The sequence below is a fragment of the Portunus trituberculatus genome, chromosome 49, assembly GCF_017591435.1.
Source record: "Portunus trituberculatus isolate SZX2019 chromosome 49, ASM1759143v1, whole genome shotgun sequence".
In the NCBI taxonomy this organism is placed as follows: Eukaryota; Metazoa; Arthropoda; class Malacostraca; order Decapoda; family Portunidae; genus Portunus; species Portunus trituberculatus.
In genome coordinates, this window is record NC_059303.1 from 9,250,844 (window position 1) to 9,272,859 (window position 22,016).

The following is a 22,016-nucleotide window of genomic DNA, read 5'->3' on the forward strand; positions in this document are numbered from 1 at the left end:
CCGGTCGAAGACAGTGGCGAGAGACGGAGGAGGAGGAGGAGGAGGAGGAGGAGGAGGAGGAGGAGGAGGAGGAGGAGGAGGAGGAGGAGGAGGAGGAGGAGGAGGAGGAGGAAGAAGAAGAAGAAGAAGAAGAAGAAGAAGAAGAAGAGGAGGAGGAGGAGGAGGAGGAGGAGGAGGAGGAGGAGGAGGAGGAGGAGGAGGAGGAGGAGGAGGAGAGGAAGAGGAAGAGGAAGAGAAAAAAAAGAAGAGGAAGAGGAGGAGGAGGAGGAGGGAGAAAATGAAACATAAGAAGAAAAGAGAAGTGTGGGAAGGCCATTTCTATTTTTCGTTACTAATGAATCATGGTCGTGTAGCGATATCGTTAGTCAATTTGTCTCCTGTTTGAAGGAATATTTCTGGTTTGCTGTGAAAACTATTTTCACATTACATCATTCACATTCAGTCACAATCGTCACACACGCTCGAGGGTCACCTCACACCCTCCCTCTTCAAGAAAGATTTTTCCCTCTAAGTATCATAGAAAAAAAAGGGCGGGGGCGGGGTGAAAAGTGTAAATTATTGCTGAGAAACTGTAACAACACGTCCACGCCCCATGTCACCAGCGGCCCGAAGGAAGAGGCCCCACCATGGAGAGTCTGAAGCTTATCACTACACGGAAGTCAGGGAACTACCTCTCTACCGCTGCACGTGGGTGGTGGGCAGACAGCTACGGGGCGGGGGAGGCGGAGGGACAGAGTCTGGAATGATCAGCAACACAATTCTACGGCGCGAGTTGGTGGTGGATTGTCACATGGCTCAGAGCCGATGGACGCCCACCACACACACTGCTCCTCCTGGGTCCAGTTATCCAGTCACGTGGTTAATTCTACACTGGCAGTCGTGGAATTCACAGCCGCCGCCATCCCACCCTCGGGATCACATCACGTTAGCTCAGTCAATACTTAAGTACAATAGTAACGCAGAACACTGATGGAACCGACACGGAACAAGCCGACGCTCACTCACCTCAAGAAACACTCGGCATTTGTAATGGCCGCCCACTTGCTTTTCGGCAGTGGCGCACGCCGCTAGACCAGTGGCTGCCTAGTTTTCCGAAAATGACTCTGACGGGGGAAGTGAAGGGAGGCTAAGACGACACACGAGGGGAGGGACGCCTTCATCTTATACACTATGGGGCCGATGGTGGGGAGTGGATGAAAGAGGTCCGGACACTGCTGGTTCTGAGTCCCCGACAAACCTTGGAAAGGAACGTTCTCACAGCGTGCGGACATAAACCTCAAATTCTTTGGAAAGACCAGTGTTGTGGGGGCAGGACAGGGGAGCCTGCGAGGGTGGTGGGGCTCAGCTCAGCTGGTAATACTCCGGTGCGAAATCATTGGCCAGGTTGGTGAGGAAGTTAAAGTCGGAGGAGTTGCTGTTCTCGCTGGGGGCGGTGCTGCCGCCAGTCCCGCCGCCCTGCCCCCCGCCGCCCGGGCCCCCGCCAGTCCCGCCCCCACCGCCACTCTGCTCGAAGAAATTGAACGTGAAGTTAAGGTCGTGCTCGTGCTGCTGATGATGGTACTGCTGGTCCTGGTAGGCAACACCCTCACCGCCTGTGCCTCCAGTAGCAGTACCGTTGTTGTAGTAACCTCCGCCCTGACCCATGCCTGCCATGTTGGCTATGTTGGACTGGTTGTTGGCTGCCATGGAGGCCATGGCGGCACCCTTCTCCGTCTGGTCATAGCCTGTGGCTCCACACATGGCGTAGGAGTCATAGTACTGCTGTGCCGATGCGTCGCCCTGGCCACCACAGGCGTACATGCCGCCGTTGCTGTACATATAGTTGTAGCTGGAGTAACCGTCACCACACATCATGTTGTTGTAATAGTGACGGTTGTAATTGTAACCATCCATGCCGTAACCGCCATTGTACATGTGTTGACCCCGCTGCTGCTGCTGTTGCTGCTGTTGCTGCTGCTGTTGTTGTTGTTGGTGTTGCTGGGCACAGGTGTAGTCATAACCGTGAGCACTGGAGGCGCGGGTGTTGGTGCTGGCCATGTACTGAGGTGGAGTGGCGCGTCCCATGCCCCGGTATTGGTCCGCCCAGGAGCCCCGGTATGCCGCCGAGTAGGCCCCAGTGACCCCGCGCCCTTTGCTGTCACCGGTGACATTGTTGTTGGAGGTGGTGTTGTTGCCTCCACAGTAAGATGGATAGGTGGAGCCTCTCCCGGCACCTCCACGCCCTCCCACGCCGCTGCCGAAGCCGTGAGGAGTGACAGAGTTGGAGGTTGAGGCGGCGGCGGAAGCGGTGGTAGTGGCGGTGAGGGCCACGGTTCTGGATGAGCTGGTGGGCGGGGTTGTGAGGGCAGGGGAGCCAGGCACTCCTCTTGTGCCGGCTAGATGGGCAGGGGAGGCCGTCGGGGTGGCAGGAGTGAGGGGCGGGGTGGCGCGAGGAATGGGAGGGGTATTGAGGGGTGGTATGTCCTGTGGGCCGCCATCCTTTAGGGTGAGGCCTTCCCCAGTGAAGCCAAGGGGACCAGGATACCTCAGGCCGCTGCCATCCTCGCACTTCACCTTGCTGGAGTCGAGAGGCGGGACCGGAGCGGTTCCGCCTCTGGGTCCCCCCGGCACCCCAGAGCTGGCGGAGGTAGGAGGAACCCCGGACGATACCGATGCGCTGGGTAGTGGCAGACTGTCGTTACTCTCTTCTTTTTTGACGTCCGAGGAGCACATACTGTCTGGTGAGGACGGCACGGACTTCGTATTGTTGTTGGTGGCATCATCGTGCATCCCCGCCCGCTGCTCCCCGGACCCCTTCTTGTCCGGCTCGTCCGATGACTTGGCCATCGACTGCCGCTTGTGTTTCATCCGCCTATTCTGGAACCACACCTTTACCTGGGGAAGGGAGTGAGTGAGTGGTGGCCTCCTCATGTTACAGGCAAGAAAAAACAGGACATCAAACTTTACGGTAACGCTGCTCGATCAATAACATCAGTATCATTAGAGAAACTACAAACAAGATCTTAAACGAAGCGCCAAGAATTACCCCGTATTATAAAAAATTAACCTCAAGAACTACTAGCTGAGTTCAGTCGGATGTTCAAAATTATGCAAGCTGTATCCGATCCAATTTACAAATCATATGATAATTTGCATGTACCAATTTCCTTTACATGTTTTTCAGTAAGAGGCCAAAAATAGCAATAACGTTTTTCCCCTTACCCCACACCATAATCACGGTCCCTTCACCTGCACGGCGCCATGTGACTTCACTGTTTTGACCCAAATTCTACGTCAACCAACCCTCACCTGTGCATCTCCCCTGTATTTGGTACCTCACCTGTCTCTCAGTGAGGTCGAGGGAGGCAGCGATCTCTATCCTTCTCGGTCGACACAAATACTTGTTGAAGTGGAATTCCTTTTCCAGCTCGAGTAGTTGCGTGTTGGTATAAGCAGTGCGAAGCCTCCTGGGAAGACCGTTCTCGTTGGACCCTGAGGAAAGGACGCGGTGAGTGAATGGTTGAGGACAGGTAAAAGAGAGGAAGTGAAAGAATAAGAGTGACTCAGTGAATGGTAAGGGGAGGTAGAACAGAAGGGTGTGAAAGATAGAGTTAGTATGTGAATGGATGATGGAAGGGAGGTACTACAAGAGAAGAAGAAAATGTTAGTGAATGATTAAAGGAACGATGAATGGTAGACTAAAGGAATGAAGGAGTGAGAGGTTAATAAAGAGAATAGAGACATGTAAGAAGAAGAGAGTAAACTAGTGAAGGACACAGATAAAGAAGAAGTGACTGAAAAGAACAAGTATGGAACAAATTAACGAGAGAGAGGAGGAGAAAACAAGTAAGATAGGGAGAGTGAATGAATGGGAGACTGAGTCAACGAAATATAGTAAGAGTAAACGAGTGGAACAAGTAAAGTGGATGAATGAGAAAAGCGAGGAGAGTGAATAAGAGAGACAACGAGTGAATGAATGAGTGTGGAAAACATATTATGAGGGAATGAGAAGAGAGAGCTCGGAAGTGAATGAGAGAAGCACACAGATAGGAAGTGAAGAGAGGAGACGGACAAAAACATATAAAAAAATATATAAAAACTAAACATCATCAGTAGCATGCAGGAAAATATAATGTTGAATAAGAGGAAGAAGACTCAATGATTTAATCTGACGTATATTGATGAAAATAATAGCGTGCGTAGCTTGCAGTGTTTATAGCATGGAGCGTTCAGTTAGTTGATAAAAAAAAAAGAAAAACAAAAGGACAAAGAGTACGAGACAGGAAGAAAGAGTTAACATAAAACATCCTACTCTGTTTCACTTGTATTATTCAATGTGAAAAGAAAAAAGAAAAGAAAAATGAATAAAAATGATAATGAGATACGAAAAATAAATATATAAAAGGATACTTCTTTTTTCTGTGTGTGTGTGTGTGTGTGTGTGTGTGTGTGTGTGTGTGTGTGTGTGTGTGTGTGTGTGTGTGTGTGTGTGTGTGTGTGTGTGTGTGTGTGTGTAGCAGTAAAATTAAAGCAAGAAAAAAAAGAAAAAGCTGAATAAATTACAAATTCATAAACCTTCACCTCAGCACACCTGGCGATTCACAAGTTTGTCCGCCTGCCTGTCATGCACCAACACTCCATCACACTACTAACAACTGAACACTCACTTATAACCAGCACTGTACACTTATAACAGTCACCAAAAGAGGGAGGATCACCAACCACCAACAAAGAAAGAACCATCACCATCACCAGGAGAGAAAAAAAAAATGAAGCACTACAGATATTCTTAACCACCTTCAGTACAATGACCCGTTTTTATATTTATTCCACTTACTATTTGGTGATTTTATACAGCTTCAGAATTTTAGAAACTTATGTGGGGATTAAAATACTGAAAACTCTAGCCATTAATCTTCTGACCTCCATAGACCCTTCCTAATGTAAATAAAATCGTCTAGTTATACCCTAAACTCATGGTAAAAAATGTGTTCCAGTACTGAAGGGGTAAAAAAAAAATATCCAAGACTATAGTAGTTTGAGGGTGAGTGGAGGGAGAGAGAAGAATAAAAAAAGAAAAGAAAAAAGAAGAAGAAAAAGAAGAAGAAGAAGAAGAAGAAGAAAAACGTCTAGTCCATTGGAGTAGCAGGTGTAAGATTGAATACCTTTACTCCAGCTCCTTCTTTTGTATAAATATCTTGTTCTTTATCGTTTTCTTCTACTATTGGTGTAGAAATCATGGAGAAACTATACGCCTAACAAACTGACATAGGACACACGTACAGCCAGCGATCCTTGTCTAACCTGTCTACCTGGCAACGTACTCTTGACTTTTTATTACTTACAAACACGTGTCAAATGACCTACACGTGTTTCCTCTTAAACGGACATACGTGCATAGATTAGTACACATTGATATGCATTTAGCGTGTTTATTTAATGTAGAGGCGATAGAGTGGTGGTGGTTGTGGTGGTGGTGGTGGTGGTGTATTATGTGTGTGTGTGTGTGTGTGTGTGTGTGTGTGTGTGTGTGTGTGAGAGAGAGAGAGAGAGAGAGAGAGAGAGAGAGAGAGAGAGAGAGAGAGAGAGAGAGAGAGAGAGAGAGAGAGAGAGAGAGAGAGAGAGAGAGAGAGAGAGAGAGAGAGAGAGAGAGAGAGAGAGAGAGAGAGAGAGAGAGAGAGAGAGAGAGAGAGAGAGAGAGAGAGAGAGAGAGAGACTAACAGACAGACAGATAGACAGACAGATAGCCATGTTAATCCTTTCCTAGAATACTAAACTCTATATAACGAATTGACTGGCTACTAAATTCCTGCTTCACGGTAATATTTCTTTTAGCATTTGGATATGAATCTCTCTCTCTCTCTCTCTCTGAAAAATGGAAAGAAAACGAAGGAAAAGTTAAAAAAATGCTAAAGCAAATAATTTTAATAATTGTTAAGGAATAAATCACACTAGTTTACCTCGAGGCGCCATACTACATCTCGCTACACGTACAGGGTCGCTCAACTTCACTACAACACACCCCACAACACCTGCTCACTTCGTAATTGATCTATTTGTGACACGTAACGGCTGTTTTGGTTTCCGCTACAATTCCTACTACTACTACTACTACTACTGGTGCTGCTATTATAACTGCTGCTGTTACTACTACTACTACAGAAAGAATAACAAGGAAGTGCTGTTTTGGAGTGCAGGGCTTCATCACCCCTGTCTCTCCCCCGGTCAGTGAGACACCTGATGACTGACAGACAACAGCTGGCAGTCATCCGGTCAGGTGAGACTCTTACTCTCACCCCTGCATCCCCAGTACGTCTTTCCTCTTATTCTCTTCCTTATTTCCTCTTATTCTCTTCCTCTTCTTCTCTTCCCTGTCTCTCCATTAATTAATCATGTATTTCCTATTGATAGTTGATGTAGAATAGTTAGACAAACAACCTAGTAATGGCTTCTGTTACTATTTTTTTCTTCCTTTTTGTATATTTATGTGTATATTACGCTTCCTCCTCTCTTTTCCTCCTGCAGAAACATGAAAAAAAGATAACACACACACACACACACACACACACACACACACACACACACACACATATGGATAAATCATGGCAGAGAGAGAGAGAGAGAGAGAGAGAGAGAGAGAGAGAGAGAGAGAGAGAGAGAGAGAGAGAGAGAGAGAGAGAGAGAGAGAGATTAATGAAGCGACACAAAACACAAAAAAACACTTACTGTTGGAGTACTGTCGCTGCGTTTGCACACCTGGAGACACATCTGCGGGCATTAAAATACCTGTGATTAGTTTAGAAACACCTGTCAGTAACATATGGCACACTTTTATTTGTGAATGCCAAGAAGAATGACCCTTATCGTAGCATGTAAGTGTGGCTTTTGTAATTCAGTCTATCAGTCTATAATCCAATGTTAATTTTCTCACGTCTAAGTCTAAGTTAAAAGACTGACTCATTAGCATTACAGGTTTCTATTTTCATCCTTCTTCTACTAAGCTCAGTTGGTTTTCACAGCATAAATTAAACAGAGGGCTAGATTAGTAGTGGGTATTTAAGCTTGGTGGGGTGTAGTAACAGATGTGCTCATGAGTTGTCAGGGGCAGCTGTATGTTGAAAAAAAGGCAAATGTGTCTTGTACAGTGCATGTGTCATGGAGTACGTGCTAATGCAGTTCCTTGGACTTGTAAGATATTAACTCCACGTGTTTGATCTTCATGTTCCAATGTAGGACTTTAACTCTCTCTCTCTCTCTCTCTCTCTCTCTCTCTCTCTCTCTCTCTCTCTCTCTCTCTCTAAAAATCGATATTTCAGTTTGTAAATAATGAAAATCACATCAACTACAACCACGGAAATACGGAAAGACGAGTCACTTGACATGTGTGGGGAGGGACACACACACACACACACACACACACACACACACACACACACACACACACACACACACACACACACACACACACACACACACACACACATGAGAGAGAGAGAGAGAGAGAGAGAGAGAGAGAGAGAGAGAGAGAGAGAGAGAGAGAGAGAGAGAGAGAGAGAGAGGAGAGAGGGTGGGAGTGAGGGAGAGAGGGAGAGAGAGAGGGAGAGAGGGAGGGAGAGGGCGACAGGAGGCAGATGACACCGCGGCACAGACACTCCTGAGAGATACTTTTTTTTCTGAAACATAAAATTTACGGAAGAGTCCAAGTTAATATTCCCGCTCGTTCATAAAACAACTTTTGCCGACGGTCCCACAAGGAGGAGGAGGAGGAGGAGGAGGAGGAGGAGGAGGAGGAGGAAGAAAAGTAAGGATAGGATGATAAGGAAGAAGGAGAGGATGAATACATATCTACTGGTTAGTAAATACGAATAGGAAGAATATAAAGACACGACGAAGATGATAAAGAAGGATAATGGAAGAAGAAGAAGAAGAAGAAGAAGAAGAAGAAGAAGAAGAAGAAGAAGAAGAAGAAGAAAAAGAAGAAGAAATAAAAATGTCAGAAAAATGGACAAAAGTAGGAAGGTAAAAAAAAAATGTAGCTAAAACGAAAAAGCAACAAGTTTCATCGAATATTTCTTTTCTTTCCTTTCCTTTCACATCTACAGCGACAATCTACCCAAATCTTTCCTTTTTTTCTCTCGTTTACTACATCTCGTGATCTTAATTCCAGTATTTTCCCATTGAATTTCCTGGTTTTGTGCCAAATTTTGAGTCTAAATAAGAAAAAAAAACCTCAAATTATAGTGCATTATGTTTTGTTTCCTTTTCTTTTTCTCTTCGACTTTTCATTTTTCATTCGTTATTCATTTTCCTTTCTCTTATCTTCTCTTCTCCATCTTTGTTTCCGTTTTCGTTAAGTCATTTTTTTCATTCTCCTTTTCCTTTTTCTTCTTCTACTACTCATTTGTATCTCCTCCTCATCTTGCCAATTCTCTTCTCACCATTCCTTCTTTTCTCAGTTTTTCCGTGATTTTCTTCTCTTTGACCTCTTCACCTTCCCTTCTTCTTCCTCCGCCTAATCTTTTCTTCTTATTTGTTTTCTATTCCTACTTTAGTGTATCGTTGTCCATTTCCTCTCTATCTCCTCCTTCCTTACTTTATTCTTCGTTTTCCTTTTCCCTCTTTCGGCGCATCGTCTTTCTCGCTCTACTTCTCCTCTTTTTCCTACTCTTCTTCTTCTCCTTTTTTTTTCTCCCACTCCTCCTCCTCCTCTTCATCCTCACTCCTGTTAAGAATGTTCATAAAATTGACACCCACTAAGTGAGGCGACGAAGATTCTCCAGGAACCATCAAAAATTTTTACTCGTAGCGTCGAGGAAACTTGCGACATATTACTCATAAAAGCCAGAGTTTATTATTGTTTCTATAAACTTTCCGTGGCTTTACGAGGCGGACGGTGCTGAGTAAAAAAAAAAAAAAAAAGGGGAAAAAAGAAAGGAAGTGAATGTGTTATGAGGCGCCGTTGTTTAATTGATTCATGTAAATACACTCTGGCCATCTCTATCCCACCTCCACCAGATTGCCAAGTAGAAGATGCAGGCTGATGGTATAAAGTAAGGAAGGCGCCACAAGTTCATATGTGTAGGTGAAAGAGAAGTTTAATGTATGGCTGCGAGAGAGAGAGAGAGAGAGAGAGAGAGAGAGAGAGAGAGAGAGAGAGAGAGAGAGAGAGAGAGAGAGAGAGAGAGAGAGAGAGAGAGAGAAAGTAGTAGTAGTAGTAGTAGTAGTAGTAGTAGTAGTAGTAGTAGTAGTAGTAGTAGTAGTAGTAGTAGTAGTAGTAGTAGCAGTAGCAGTAGCAGTAGCAGTAGCAGTAGAAGTAAAAGTAGTAGAAGTAGAAGCAGAAGTAGCAGAAGCAGCAGGAACAGCAATAACAACAGCAACAAAAACATCAACAACAGAAAAAAAAACATAAAAAAAAGAAAATAAAACATTAATGAAGTCAAGATGAGCCACACACCACCTGAGCCACACTATTGCATAACCCTGACTGTTGACTGAGCGTATGACCTTGACTGTCTCGTGAGGTAATCAATCCTCTGCTGCTCTGATTTATGGCTATCCTTTAACTCTTTCCAGTAGAAGGAGTATTTTCTTACTTTTTTGGTATTTTTTGAAGGTGACTCTCCACACTAAGCAAAGTAATCCTAATAAATCAAGTTTTTATTATTTCAAAGCGCGTGGCATTTGAATAGCAATAACAATAGATAACAGCAATAACGAGTGATATAAGGAAGAGAACAAACACACATATGCACAAACATAAAAACCAGTGTACAGAAACGCTTTGCTATCTTATCACGATTATTTTCAAAGGCTTACACATGATTATTCAAGTTCTCAAGAGAGTTTCCCCTGTTAATAATGCTAAATCTTGATAATCCGTCAGCAAAACCTTAGGAAAATATTTACTTCAACTACAATATTCAGAATGGTGACGGGGATTCGTGGAAGATGCTGAAGATTATAATATTTCGCCAGAAGCTGATTATTTTCAAAGGCCTATACGTGATTATTCAAGTTCTAAAGAGAGTTTTCCTTGTTAATAATGTAAAAATTTTGATAACTCCTCACTAGAAACCTTTGGAAAACATTTACTTCAACTACAAAATACAGAATGGTGAGAAGGATTCATGAAAGATGCTGAGGTTTAAAAAGTTTCCGATGTTTGGTTTCGCTAGGAGCTGACTGTTTTCAAAGGCCTAAACAAGATTATTCAAGTTGTCAAGAGCGTTTCCCTGGTTAGTAATGCAAAAATCTTGACAACCCATTACTAAAACCTCAGGAAAAAACATTTACTTCAATAAAAAAAATGCAAAATTATGAGGAGGATTCAATAAAGATGCTGAGGTTGATAATGTTTCTGACGTTCAAAGGTCCATACATTATGATCTAATTGTCAAGAGTTTCCCTTGTTAATAATACTAAATCTTAATAATTCGTCACTAAAACCTTAGGAAATACATTTACTCCAACTACAAAATGCAAAATTGTGAGGAAGATTCATAAAAGATGCTGAGGTTTATAATGTTTCCGATATTTGGTTTCGCCGGGAGCTGAGTCTGCCGGGACGCTCTGATGCACGTCCTGAACACTTCTTGTGCCACCGCCGCGGAGATACATAACCCTCCATATATCGCTGCTGAGGGGGAAGTGCCCGCCCTACACTGGACTGGAGCACTTGTGGGTTTACGAGCTGGAACGGGCCTCCTCAAGTCTCTCTCTCTCTCTCTCTCTCTCTCTCTCTCTCTCTCTCTGGAATACCTAGTTTCTTTCATCACTTTACTCTTGCTTTCATCTCTTACCTTCCTTCCTTCTCTCTCTCTCTCTCTCTCTCTCTCTCTCTCTCTCATCGTTCTCGTCTATCTCTTCCTCCTCCTTTCACATTTCATCGTTCTAATTCTCTTTCACTTCCTCAGTCTTCCATTCTTTTTCCTCTAGCTCTTTTTCTTTTCTCTCTCTCCCTCCTCCTAGTCCTCTTTTTTCCTTTATTCCTTTGCATCTTTTTTTTCGACGACTCTTCCTTTATTTTCCTCTTTTTTTCTTCTCCTTTCGCCTCCTCCTCCTCCTCCTCCTCCTCCTCCTCAGTGTTCTTCGAGGGTCGGGTTTCCAGGGATAAGTTTCTCCCATATTTGTTTTCTTAATATTTTCGTTCACCGCCGAGGATAATCAATCAGAGAGGAAAATATTGAAATGATGTTCCTTTCGTTTTCTTTATTCGTGGAAAGTTTGACGCTCCTTCCTTTCCTTTTTCTTTTTTTTTTTCTTGTTTTGATCTTTTTTCTCACTTCCATTTTTTTTTTTGCAGTTTTGTTATTATTTTGCATTTTTTTTCTCTAGTCTATCATGTTTCCTTCTGTCATATCTTTCCTTTAGTTTATCTACTTTTCCTTTCTCTCTCTCTCTCTCTCTCTCTCTCTCTCTCTCTCTCTCTCTCTCTCTCTCTGCTAGTTGATGTTTTTTCTACATGTTCTCTATTCTTCTTATATTTTCTTTTAGTCTTTTTATTTACCTTTTTTTCTGCTCTTTCTCTGCTTCATGAAAAAAAAAAAAAAACAAGCTTGGAATAAAGACGACACTGAGCAGCACAGACACCCACACACAAACATGGCCACAAACTCACACAGGGAACAGGAATCTAGACCAACAAACAGAAAAAAAAGTGATGTCCTGAAAAGAGAGAAAAAAAAAAAAATACATGGACTGATAAACATATACAAACTCTCTCTCTGTGTGTGTGTGTGTGTGTGTGTGTGTGTGTGTGTGTGTGTGTGTGTGTGTGTGTGTGTGTGTGTGTGTGTGTGTGTGTGTGTGTGTGTGTGTGTGTGTACATTCTTCTCTCGGTTTTCATTACCAATCATTCTTTCAGTCAATCGGTCAGTCAGTGAGTGAGTGAGTGAGTCAGTGAGTCAGTCAGTCAGTTTGTCAGTCCGTCTCTGTCTGTCCCTCTGTTTGTCTATCTCTGTCTCGGTCTGTCTGTCTGTCTGTCTGTCTGTCTCTCTCTCTCTCTCTCTCTCTCTCTCTCTCTCTCTCTCTCTCTCACACACACACACACACACACACACACACACACACACACACACACACACACACACACACACACACACACACACACACACACACACACACACACACACACACTGAGAACACGCGCCGTTTTATGATTATTTTCGCAATCCAAGAGCACGTAAATAGCAAGAAACATCGCTATTCTCTCTCTCTCTTTCTCTCCCGCCGCCAGCACTACATAACCAGCATAACAGTGGCGAGGTGGAATATCTTCTTTCTATGCCTTTCTTCCTCTCCTTTACTCTCTCCTGGAACGCTTTCTCTCCCGCCACCTTCCTACCTCCCTCCTTTCTTTCCATTCCTGGTCTCTCTCTCTCTCTCTCTCTCTCTCTCTGCTTCTTATTCCTACGAACCACTTTATTTTTGGTTTCTCTCTCTGTATTTATTTTCATATGGATCTTTTTCTCCTACCAAACTTGTTGATAATACTGTGACAAGTCCTCTAAATTAATTAAGTGTTGCCTCATCAGTATCTTAACAAAACTAAGGCTATATAAACAGGTAAACAATAAAAAAAAAAAAAAACACGTTGAAGAATACAAGACAGTGAAAGACAAGAGAAACATTGGACAATAAAGCTAAATAAAGATGAGTGTAAAAAAAAAAAAAAAAGATGAGGTGGAGATGTATAATCCGATAAGAGCGTTATTAGAAAACAAATAACAAAGATGTTTTGAAAAATAAGAAAAAAAAGAGAGGAAAAGGAGCAGAGAGAGAGAGAGAGAGAGAGAGAGAGAGAGAGAGAGAGAGAGAGAGAGAGAGAGAGAGAGAGAGAGAGAGAGAGAGAGAGAGAGAGAGAGAAAAGCACACAAGAATGAGCTTGCCATTACCGTAGATAACATAGTCTCTTGGATTTGGTATCAGTGTCGTATTTTTGTTGGAATAGGGCTGTAAATAAATGCAATATTCCTGGCCGCTCAGTCCCTTCTGGCTCGCACCACGCCTATGCATCACTGAATATTCGAAAACCAATGACACTGGCGCGAGTAGAATTGTTACACGATGATGACCGAGGTCGAGACGTTACATCAAGCGGAATATCTCGCAGCCAGTGGAACTATTTTTTTTCTCCTTCCTCTCCCCCTCAGTCTCTCTTTCCCTTTCCCTCTCTCACTCTCCCATGTTTTCAGGAAGAGGTACAGTGAAAGAGAACGAGGAGAGAAGGTGAGAACGGATGAGGACGAGGAGGATGAGGAGGAGGAGGAGGAAGAGGAGGAGGTGATGGAGATGGAAGTTATCTTTTCGTTTCTGGTGAGCTGAGGTGACGTGAGGTGAGATGAGGAAAGGTGGGGATGTGATTCTGCAAGGTGTGTGTGTGTGTGTGTGTGTGTGTGTGTGTGTGTGTGTGTGTGTGTGTGTGTGTGTGTGTGTGTGAGAGAGAGAGAGAGAGAGAGAGAGAGAGAGAGAGAGAGAGAGAGAGAGAGAGAGAGAGAGAGAGAGAGAGAGAGAGAGAGAGAGAGAGAGAGAGAGAGAGAGAAGGCGAAAAAAACAGAAATATATATTTACATCTTACAATAATTTCACATTTCTTAAGACGTTGTGGTGCTTTACAAACCCTATAGAAAACTGAAAACAAATAACAGTAAGAAAAAAACTATAAAAAAAAAACACACTAGAGACAAAAAAACTAATGAGAATACGGGGAAAGGAGAAAGGAATATAAAAAAGAAGAGTTTCGGTCCGTATGAAAAGTTATCGTGTGTTTTATGGGACTGGGAAACAAAAAGGTACGGGGGTCTAAAGCTTTCTCCGCGAGGGTCTGGTTACGTAGTGCATATTTTGTACCTGATGATGCAGGTGATTAGGATGTTAATTAAGTTAGCGAGGTGTAATATTAGTTATCAGAGTCTTATCGATGAGTAGTGGTTTCTCTCTCTCTCTCTCTCTCTCTCTCTCTCTCTCTCTCTCTCTCTCTCTCTCTCTCTCTCTCTCTCTCTCTCTCTCTCTCTCTCTCTCTCTCTCTCTCTCTCTCTCTCTCTCTCTCTCTCTCTCTCTCTCTCTCTCTCTCTCTCTCTCTGCATATTATATTTATCGATATATTTGTATACATTTTTGTTCATTTTCTCTCTTCCCTCTCAAACGAAGACACACACACACACACACACACACACACACACACACACACACACACACACACACACACACTATCGTACACCCACACACGACATGACCTGGGAGTGTATTGGGCGAGAGGGTGGAGGGGGGACAAGGGAAGAGACGAGAAAAGAAAAAGAGAAAAAGAGCGAGAGGAAGGCCAGGGAAGGGAGGCGGCCTGGCTGGCTGGAGGTGGTGTTATCAGCCACAATTTGTGAGTTTTAATTCTTCTCATAGGAAATTGAACAGAGGATGCGACCGTCCCTCAGCCCCGACCCCGCCTGAGGGAGGAGAAAGACCTGGTTCGGAGGGAGGGAGGGAGACTAGCGGAGGGAGGGACAGAAGGGGAGGATGCGAAATTCTCGGTGGTAATTATGTTAAAGTTTGTCTCGGTGCGGTAACAGGCTGGCGGCGCGAAATGGCGAACAGTTCAGATCTGGCAGCGTGTTACGAGCGGCGGACGGGGCTGGTGGCGGTGAGTCTTCCCTAATGAAGCGAGAGTTATTTCCTTTCCGTCAATAGTTTACAATTACGTGACTTGTTTGCTTCCCTCCTAGCTGCTGTTCCTACTAGGCGCCTCAGACTGCCCCGCGATACACTTGGGAAGAAAGGCGATGTTTTTCTTTTCTTCCTACACTCATCTACTTTAACATTTTATCACCTTTTTAATCAGTGGAGCCAAGTTATCTGAGCAGGAACAAACACGACTAAAGTAACGAGTGACAGGTATCTAGTGGAAGCAAATACACATCACGCAATACCTTGGAAGCTTCTCGCGTAACTCAGACAAACTTTAAACATTCTGCGTAAAATACTTGACCCAACCTTGGCGGCTTTGTCTCCTCTGTCAACTTCTTAACGCCTCTTTCCCTTGTTTGGAAGCGAGTACGGCAAATAACAGGCAAGTCTTCGCCACAAAACCCGATGGAATTAGGGAACGCCGGAGCCCAGGAAGTTGGTGCTCCTTTATTTGACTAATCTAGCTTAATTTACACCAGGTACCCAGGACACATTAAGTTCGGTCAGGTAAATGAAAGTCAAACAAGTCTGCTAAGTCAAGATTACCGTAAAGATGATGACTTAGGTGTCTGCTTCCGTGCCTCTTCATTGTCACTGAAAAGAACGTATCGCGTTAAGAGATAAGACACAATACGATACAGAAGCACACCACTCACTCGCATCCTATTACTCATCACACGAACGCCTCCACTCTCTTCCCTCCATCACTCACCGCCATCTTCATCACACATCACCACTACCACCTAATCCATTCACCATAATCAAAATCTCATCGCTACTACATCATTTTAACACTCTTATCTTCACCACATACCATTTTTTTCACCCCATTGTCACTGTAATCTCCGTTTCATGTCACTACTATCACCAGCACGCACCACCATCATTTCAATCTCACATAACTATTACTATCTTCTGACATCTCCACTGACATCACCAGATCACCCTCAGCAAACCACAGCGACTTCACAAACGTAACCTAGACGTATGCATGAGCCTCATAATTTATTGCATTAAGAATGACCCAACGAGGAAAACAGGCTTACAATAAACAATCACTGGCATTAGTCTCTACTATTACATAGAAAACACGGTATAGTAATAAAAAAAAAAAACTTAATTATTATTCTACCAAGGTCAGGCTGAGATCTCACAGATACCAAAGAAAATGCATCTGTAAATAACGTCTTTGGAAACATGATATTTAGCTCTTTATTCTCGACTTTAAGACTGCATGATACTTGGCGCCACAAAAACCAGGTTAGGAGACGCCGTCTATCATTAAATATATTTACATTTCAAATAGGTACACTTGCTGACTTACGCGGGACAGCTGCTACCAAATACTCCACATGAAACACTCACAGCACAGCAATTAATTTCAATATGAATAAATCGAGGTTCCTTTCATATATTTAGGGATACTTGTTTGTCATTCAGAAATAAAGCTTACGTGGAAATAACCCGTGTCTTAAAACATGACTGTGTGTGTGTTGGGGGGGGGAGGGGTGTTAAACGCATGCGCAAGACTGGCACCAAAAGTCTCTCTCTCTTTCTCTCTCTCTCTCTCTCTCTCTCTCTCTCTTGCACACGTGCACACACACACACACACACACACACACACACACACACACACACACACACACACACACACACACACACACACACACACACACACACACACACACACACACACACACACACACACACACACACTTTACTACAACAATAACAACAACTACTATTACTACTGCTACTACTACTACTACTACTACTACTACTACTACTACTACTGCAAAAACAACAACAACAACTACTACTACTACTACTACTACTACTACTACTACTACTACTACTACTACTACTACTACTACTATTACCACTACTACTACTACTACTACTACTACTACTATATACTACTACTACTACAACTACAACAACTACAACACCATAAACAACAACAAACAACAACAATTACTACTACTACTAAAACCACTACTACTACCACTACTACTACTACTAAACAATATTAATAATCCCACCAATAATAAGTATAATAATACCTTAAGGCTCCTCCCATGAATGAAATTTACTCAGATTTAGGTATATAGGAAAATATATGGAAATACACCAATTGGATAACAATCAGAATGCATTAGTGTGGTATTAGTCTGGGGAAATGATGACATGCTTATATGAGAGAGAGAGAGAGAGAAAGAGAGAGAGAGAGAGAGAGAGAGAGAGAGAGAGAGAGAGAGAGAGAGAGAGAGAGAGAGAGAGAGAGAGAGAGAGAGAGAGAGAGAGAGAGAGAGAGAGAGAGAGAGAGAGAAATAACAAAGCATAAGTATTTAAATAACAGAGGCCACCACGAATAGATAGAATGAGATGCAAATGTTATGATAGAAGGGCTGTTTACGAAGCAGTGTCTCCCGCCCCTGGTTGTGGTCCGCTTCGTACACGCCCAGATTTCAATATTATAATGGAGTTGGCGTCATATTTTGTAAACAACCAGCTCTAGCCGTCGCTGTGTGGGTGGGTGGGGGGGTATGGAGCGATGGTAGGAAGGGGGAGGGTAGGTAAGGCTGTGTTTCTGTGTAATTCTCTGCTTTCTCCTTCTTTCTGTGTATCTATTCAAATGGTGTTCTTTAGATCGTTTTCTTTTATCTATTTCTTAAGTCTCTGTGTCTGTGGAATTCTGTGTTTCCTCTTTGGTCAAATTCTGTGTAACTATTCAAGGGTGTTCGTCAGCCAGTTTTCTTTTTCTTTTTATCTATTTAATAATGTTCTGTGTTTGTATAATTCTCTGCTTTTTCCTTTGTCAAGTTCTGTGTAACTCTAGGAAGGATGTTCGTGAGATAGTTTTATTCTATTAATATCCATCTATCTAAGGCTCTGTTTCTGTGGAATTCTGTCTTTTCTCCTTTATCATATATTCTGTGTAACTCTGGGATGTTCGTTAGACAGTTTTCATTTATTTATATCTATTTACTTAAGGCTCTGTGTCTGAGGAATTCTGTGTTTTCTTCTTTGTCAAACTTTATGTAACTATTCTGTATGTCTTTCTATAAACTTAAATAGAACAAGAGGAAGAGAAGGAAAATAATTGATGAATAAGGGAATATATCTAGGGTGTTCATTTGCTGGTTCTTTTACTTATTTCTATCTTAAGGTTTTGTGTCTGTATGATATCTGTTTCCCTCTTTTCTCAGTCTGTGTAACTACTCTGTATGTCTTTCTACAGTGTTTGACAATTCTCTTACTTATTTACATCTTTTAAGGCTCTCTGTCTGTGTAATTCTTTGTTTTTTGTCTTTGTCAATTCTGTGTGACTATTCTGTATGCCTTTCTGTGGTATTTTGTTAGACATTTCTTTATATTTATTTACATTTTTTTTTCTATATATTTTTTGTATGTGTCGGAGTTTTCTGTTTTAATTCACTGTTCCTTTTTTTTTTTTTTATCTCAAGTTACATTCTCCTGTGTATTTGTTCCTTGATTCTTTTTGAATGCCGCCAAACCAATTCTTTCTTTCTTTATTTTTTTTGTAGCTTTTCCCATTCTCTTTATTAATTGGTATTTCTACAGTACTCTGAGGAAATTATATTAGATATACCATTTTTTATAATTTTTTTTTTTTTTGATATGTTGAAGCTTCTGTTCCACGCTCTATTTTTTTCTAAGTTGATTCCAAAAGCTACTCAACTTCTTTCTAATGACTTCCTACACTTTCATCAAATTATAATCATCGTATTCCTGTCCTTAACATCCTCGCAAAATGTTCATCAAATCTACATTCATCACATTTTATTTGCTTTCATTATTTTTCCATCTGCTTACTCAAAATTTCCCGATTTTTACTTTTTTGTCAAGAGACTAATCGTATTTCTTTAGTTATCTCATGTATCCACAAAATCCACCACGTCGCTCAGTGTTTTAAGAAGTCTTCATTACTTTTTCTCGCATTGAATTCCACCCACTTCTCTTTGCTTTCCTTTGTCAAACATCCTTCTTCTTCATGTCTTTCTGGATGTACGTCAAAGCTTTTTATCATTCTCTTTTCTTACTTGTTTTCACTACTTTTACTTCACGTTCCAAGCAATGGAGGAAAAGGCATACCATTAAATTTTGCCCTTTACGTGCAGTCAGTATTTACACGTGTCGTACGGGGCAGCCAGGCAAGGAGGCTCATTAATTTCCAGTGTGGCAGAACAACAACACAGATGCACGCACGACATTATCTTTTACAGCTCGCCCGTTGCAGATTCCCTGTGAAGAACTTGGATAGAACTTGATGGATGGCGGGAAGGTGACAAGAGCTTTGAAACACGTAATTTATTTAGGCATATGAGTATAATGATGTAAGTAGATTGCATGTAGCTTAATCCTTTCAGTACTGGGACGCATTTTTACCATGAGTTTTGGGTGTGATGAGACTATTTCATTAAGAAATTAGGAAGTGTCTATGGAGGGCAGAATATTAATGGCCAGAATCTTTACTATTTTAATCTCCACATATGTTTCTGAAGCTGTTTAAAATCGACAACTAGTAAGCAGAATGAATATGAAAACACATCCTGGTACTAAAGCGGTTAAGTTCAATGTAGATCGTCCGTGTATTCTATGTAGTGTGGGATCAAAAGGGTTCTCAACTTTTCTTCCTTAACTGATTGTCTTCACTTTCACTTCACCGCCGCAATGTTCCATCTCTTGTGCTCTTCTACTGTTACCTCCATGATTACTGCTCTTCTGGCTTTACCAATCCCATATTCTCCTTGCACACAACTTTCTACTTACTTTCATTCCTATACTGTCCGCTTCACTAATCCAAGAGCTCTACCTTCACTCTTTTTTATTACGTTTACTGGTAAATTCCAATATTTTCTCCAAGTTCTGTTTTTCTCCTTCATATGACTACAGTTTCAAGAGAGGATGTTTCTGAAGCTAAAATAGTCTCTGTTACGGAAATCACGATAATCTTAAGTTGTTGTGGGTTTTCGTCCTCGATTTTGCACCCTCTACAGGCCTCTCTAATGCATGATATTCTAGGTTCTATATAGGGTGTATGTAAGTTCTATGCGCGATGTAGTTAGGCTGCCTGTGAGGTTTAGTTCAAGAAAGTGACAGGATGATGCACTGGATCAATTGTCTTAAAAGTCTTGGTCTGATTTCTACTCAGAGATTGTGACCTTTTGATGTGGAGGAAGTAGGTGACGGGAAGAGAATGCTGAACTGTCTCTCTCTCTCTCTCTCTCTCTCGACTATAGTTGTAACGAGGAAGTTTATTCATATTAATCTATTTATATACTAGTCTATTGGCTTCCAAGTTATAAAGCATAAAAACAAGGAAAAAAAGAAAAATCCAATTGGTTTGTGAGCGGCGACACCTGATAGCGGAAAAAAAAAAACAGCAATATAACACCAAATGATGAAGAAGCAAATGAATTCAAGCAAAACAATGGAAGATAATTATATACAAGAACTAGTAAATTGTTTCCTGTTGAAAAGTTGTTGTGGTGACAGGAAAAAAATAGCAGGGAAGAGACGGAAATCATAGAGTGGCAAGTTACTTTTTCTATTTATCTATTTTCTAATCCGGAATATTTTTTGCGGAATATAACATTTGTATCGTGTCAGCGAGAGAGAGAGAGAGAGAGAGAGAGAGAGAGAGAGAGAGAGAGAGAGAGAGAGAGAGAGAGAGAGAGAGAGAGAGAGAGAATACCTTATGAGGATAAATCAAAATCAATGATGCTATGTGTTGTTTCTTATCTACAAACACAAATACGGCGATGCTATTAGAAATCTCTCTCATTGTTTCGTTGATTAAAGGGTTCAGTTTTTGCGTTTCTAGTAACAATTTATACAACCAAAGCTTCTCTAAAAACATTTTCTCACTCGTCCCTACGGATAAAATTTTCCTTCCCATCGTCTGCAAAAATGTGGAAAGAAAAACAAATATGCCATAATTTCACACTTTTACGAGAAACTTCCAAATACTTTCTTCCAAATCGCTTCAGTAAGGGATTTAATGTCGCACTTTAATCACGCGCCGGAAGGACAACTCGAGAGATGAAGGATTCAAAGTCCTCTCAAGTGTTCCCTACAGTCACCCTCACGCCCCTCACTCATGTCTCGCCCTGCCATGACGTTCAACTCCGCGCCGCCTTCAGCACAGCGTCCCGGAGATAAGGGGAGGTGCATAACAATGGTGAGAGGAGAAAGATACAGTTTTTTTGCAGAGCCGCGTCAGAAAAAGGCCTCACTTGTGTGTTCTCCCCGGGATGAGTCTCTCACCCTTAAGTAACCTGGGAAAGAACTCAAGGAAGGAGGCTCGGAAATGACCTTATGGATTTTAGTCTGACCGCGTGTACTGAAAAGAAAAGACAAGGAGATACTGTGCGTTCGTCACCTGTGTTTAGTACTAGTTAGGAGTATTGGGAGGCACAAACTAGAAAAAGGAATTATATTTACAAAAGAAAAGCTAGAATATCAGAAAATAATAGATAAAATTACAAAAAAAAAAATTCAAACACCTAATGCACAAGAAAAAAATAAACACATAAATCAATAACATGAAGGAAAATCAAGTGAAGAATTCCATTGAAAAAGTCCCAATCGATGTTATAATGTATAGGAAAGAAAATATATGAGAGCAAGTGGAAAAAAAAAGACCATCCTGCTTTCCATTCCCGTGAACACCTGCAGAGGGGAATGGGACACATGTGCACGTGGCCACACCTGCACACTTGTCCCCGCCACCCCACCAAGCAGCGAGGGAAAGTCAGCAAACACCGCCTCTCCCACACCGACTTTCTCCGTAATTAGAAAGCGAAGGAAGGACGCGAATAACGAAGAGGCACAAGAAACGGCAAGAGCTAGAGGAAGGCAGGGAGTGGGAAGAGGTGGAAGAGAGAGAAAGAGAGAACAAAGAGAGTCCAAAAAGAGCCATTGTCCTGGGTCAGGCATGAGTGGGGTGAGGGCCGCCATTTTGTCGTGTGGGAGAGGACGGCAGCGTAAGAGAGCAGAGCCGGACTGTGTGTGGGCGGGGGCGGGGCTCAAGCGGGGCCGTTGGGGGGAGAGCGCGGGGGTATTGCCTGGAGAGGGAAGGGGGAGAAGGGGAAAAGGCAGGTTATCGAGAGAGCGGCATGGGACAAGTTGAGAGTTATGTGGCCATGGCGTGGAGGATGTGTCGGTTATCTCGGTGTGGGAAATGTGAGGTGTGGGGAATGTGGTGAGCGTGGAGGTGAGTGGAGGGTCGCTGCAGCAGGAGTGATAGAGCAGAGTGCTTGGCAGGGCGCGGGGGAAGCAGGGAGCAATGATGGAAGGCCAGTGGTCATATTTGGTGGTAGTAGCGCTGGCCGGTA

At 42.6% G+C, this 22,016-nt stretch overlaps 1 protein-coding gene across 6 annotated transcripts in view; it reads right to left on the reverse strand.

Annotated features, from left to right (window-relative positions):
• Positions 1–207: 207 nt before the first annotated feature.
• LOC123499375 (homeotic protein proboscipedia-like) overlaps positions 208–22,016 on the reverse strand; it is a 221,863-nt gene continuing 200,054 nt past the window's right edge. For 3 of the 6 annotated variants that reach the window (XM_045247293.1, XM_045247289.1, XM_045247291.1), the window contains 4 exons: positions 15,202–15,249; positions 6,706–6,747; positions 3,320–3,471; positions 208–2,874 (listed from right to left, as the gene is read on the reverse strand). In XM_045247293.1, the coding sequence (XP_045103228.1) occupies positions 1,342–2,874; positions 3,320–3,471; positions 6,706–6,747; positions 15,202–15,249 (1,775 nt within the window). In that variant the 3' untranslated portion in view covers positions 208–1,341. The remainder of the gene's footprint in view (positions 2,875–3,319; positions 3,472–6,705; positions 6,748–15,201; positions 15,250–22,016) is intronic. The other 3 variants (XM_045247294.1, XM_045247290.1, XM_045247292.1) reach the window with 1 other exon arrangement.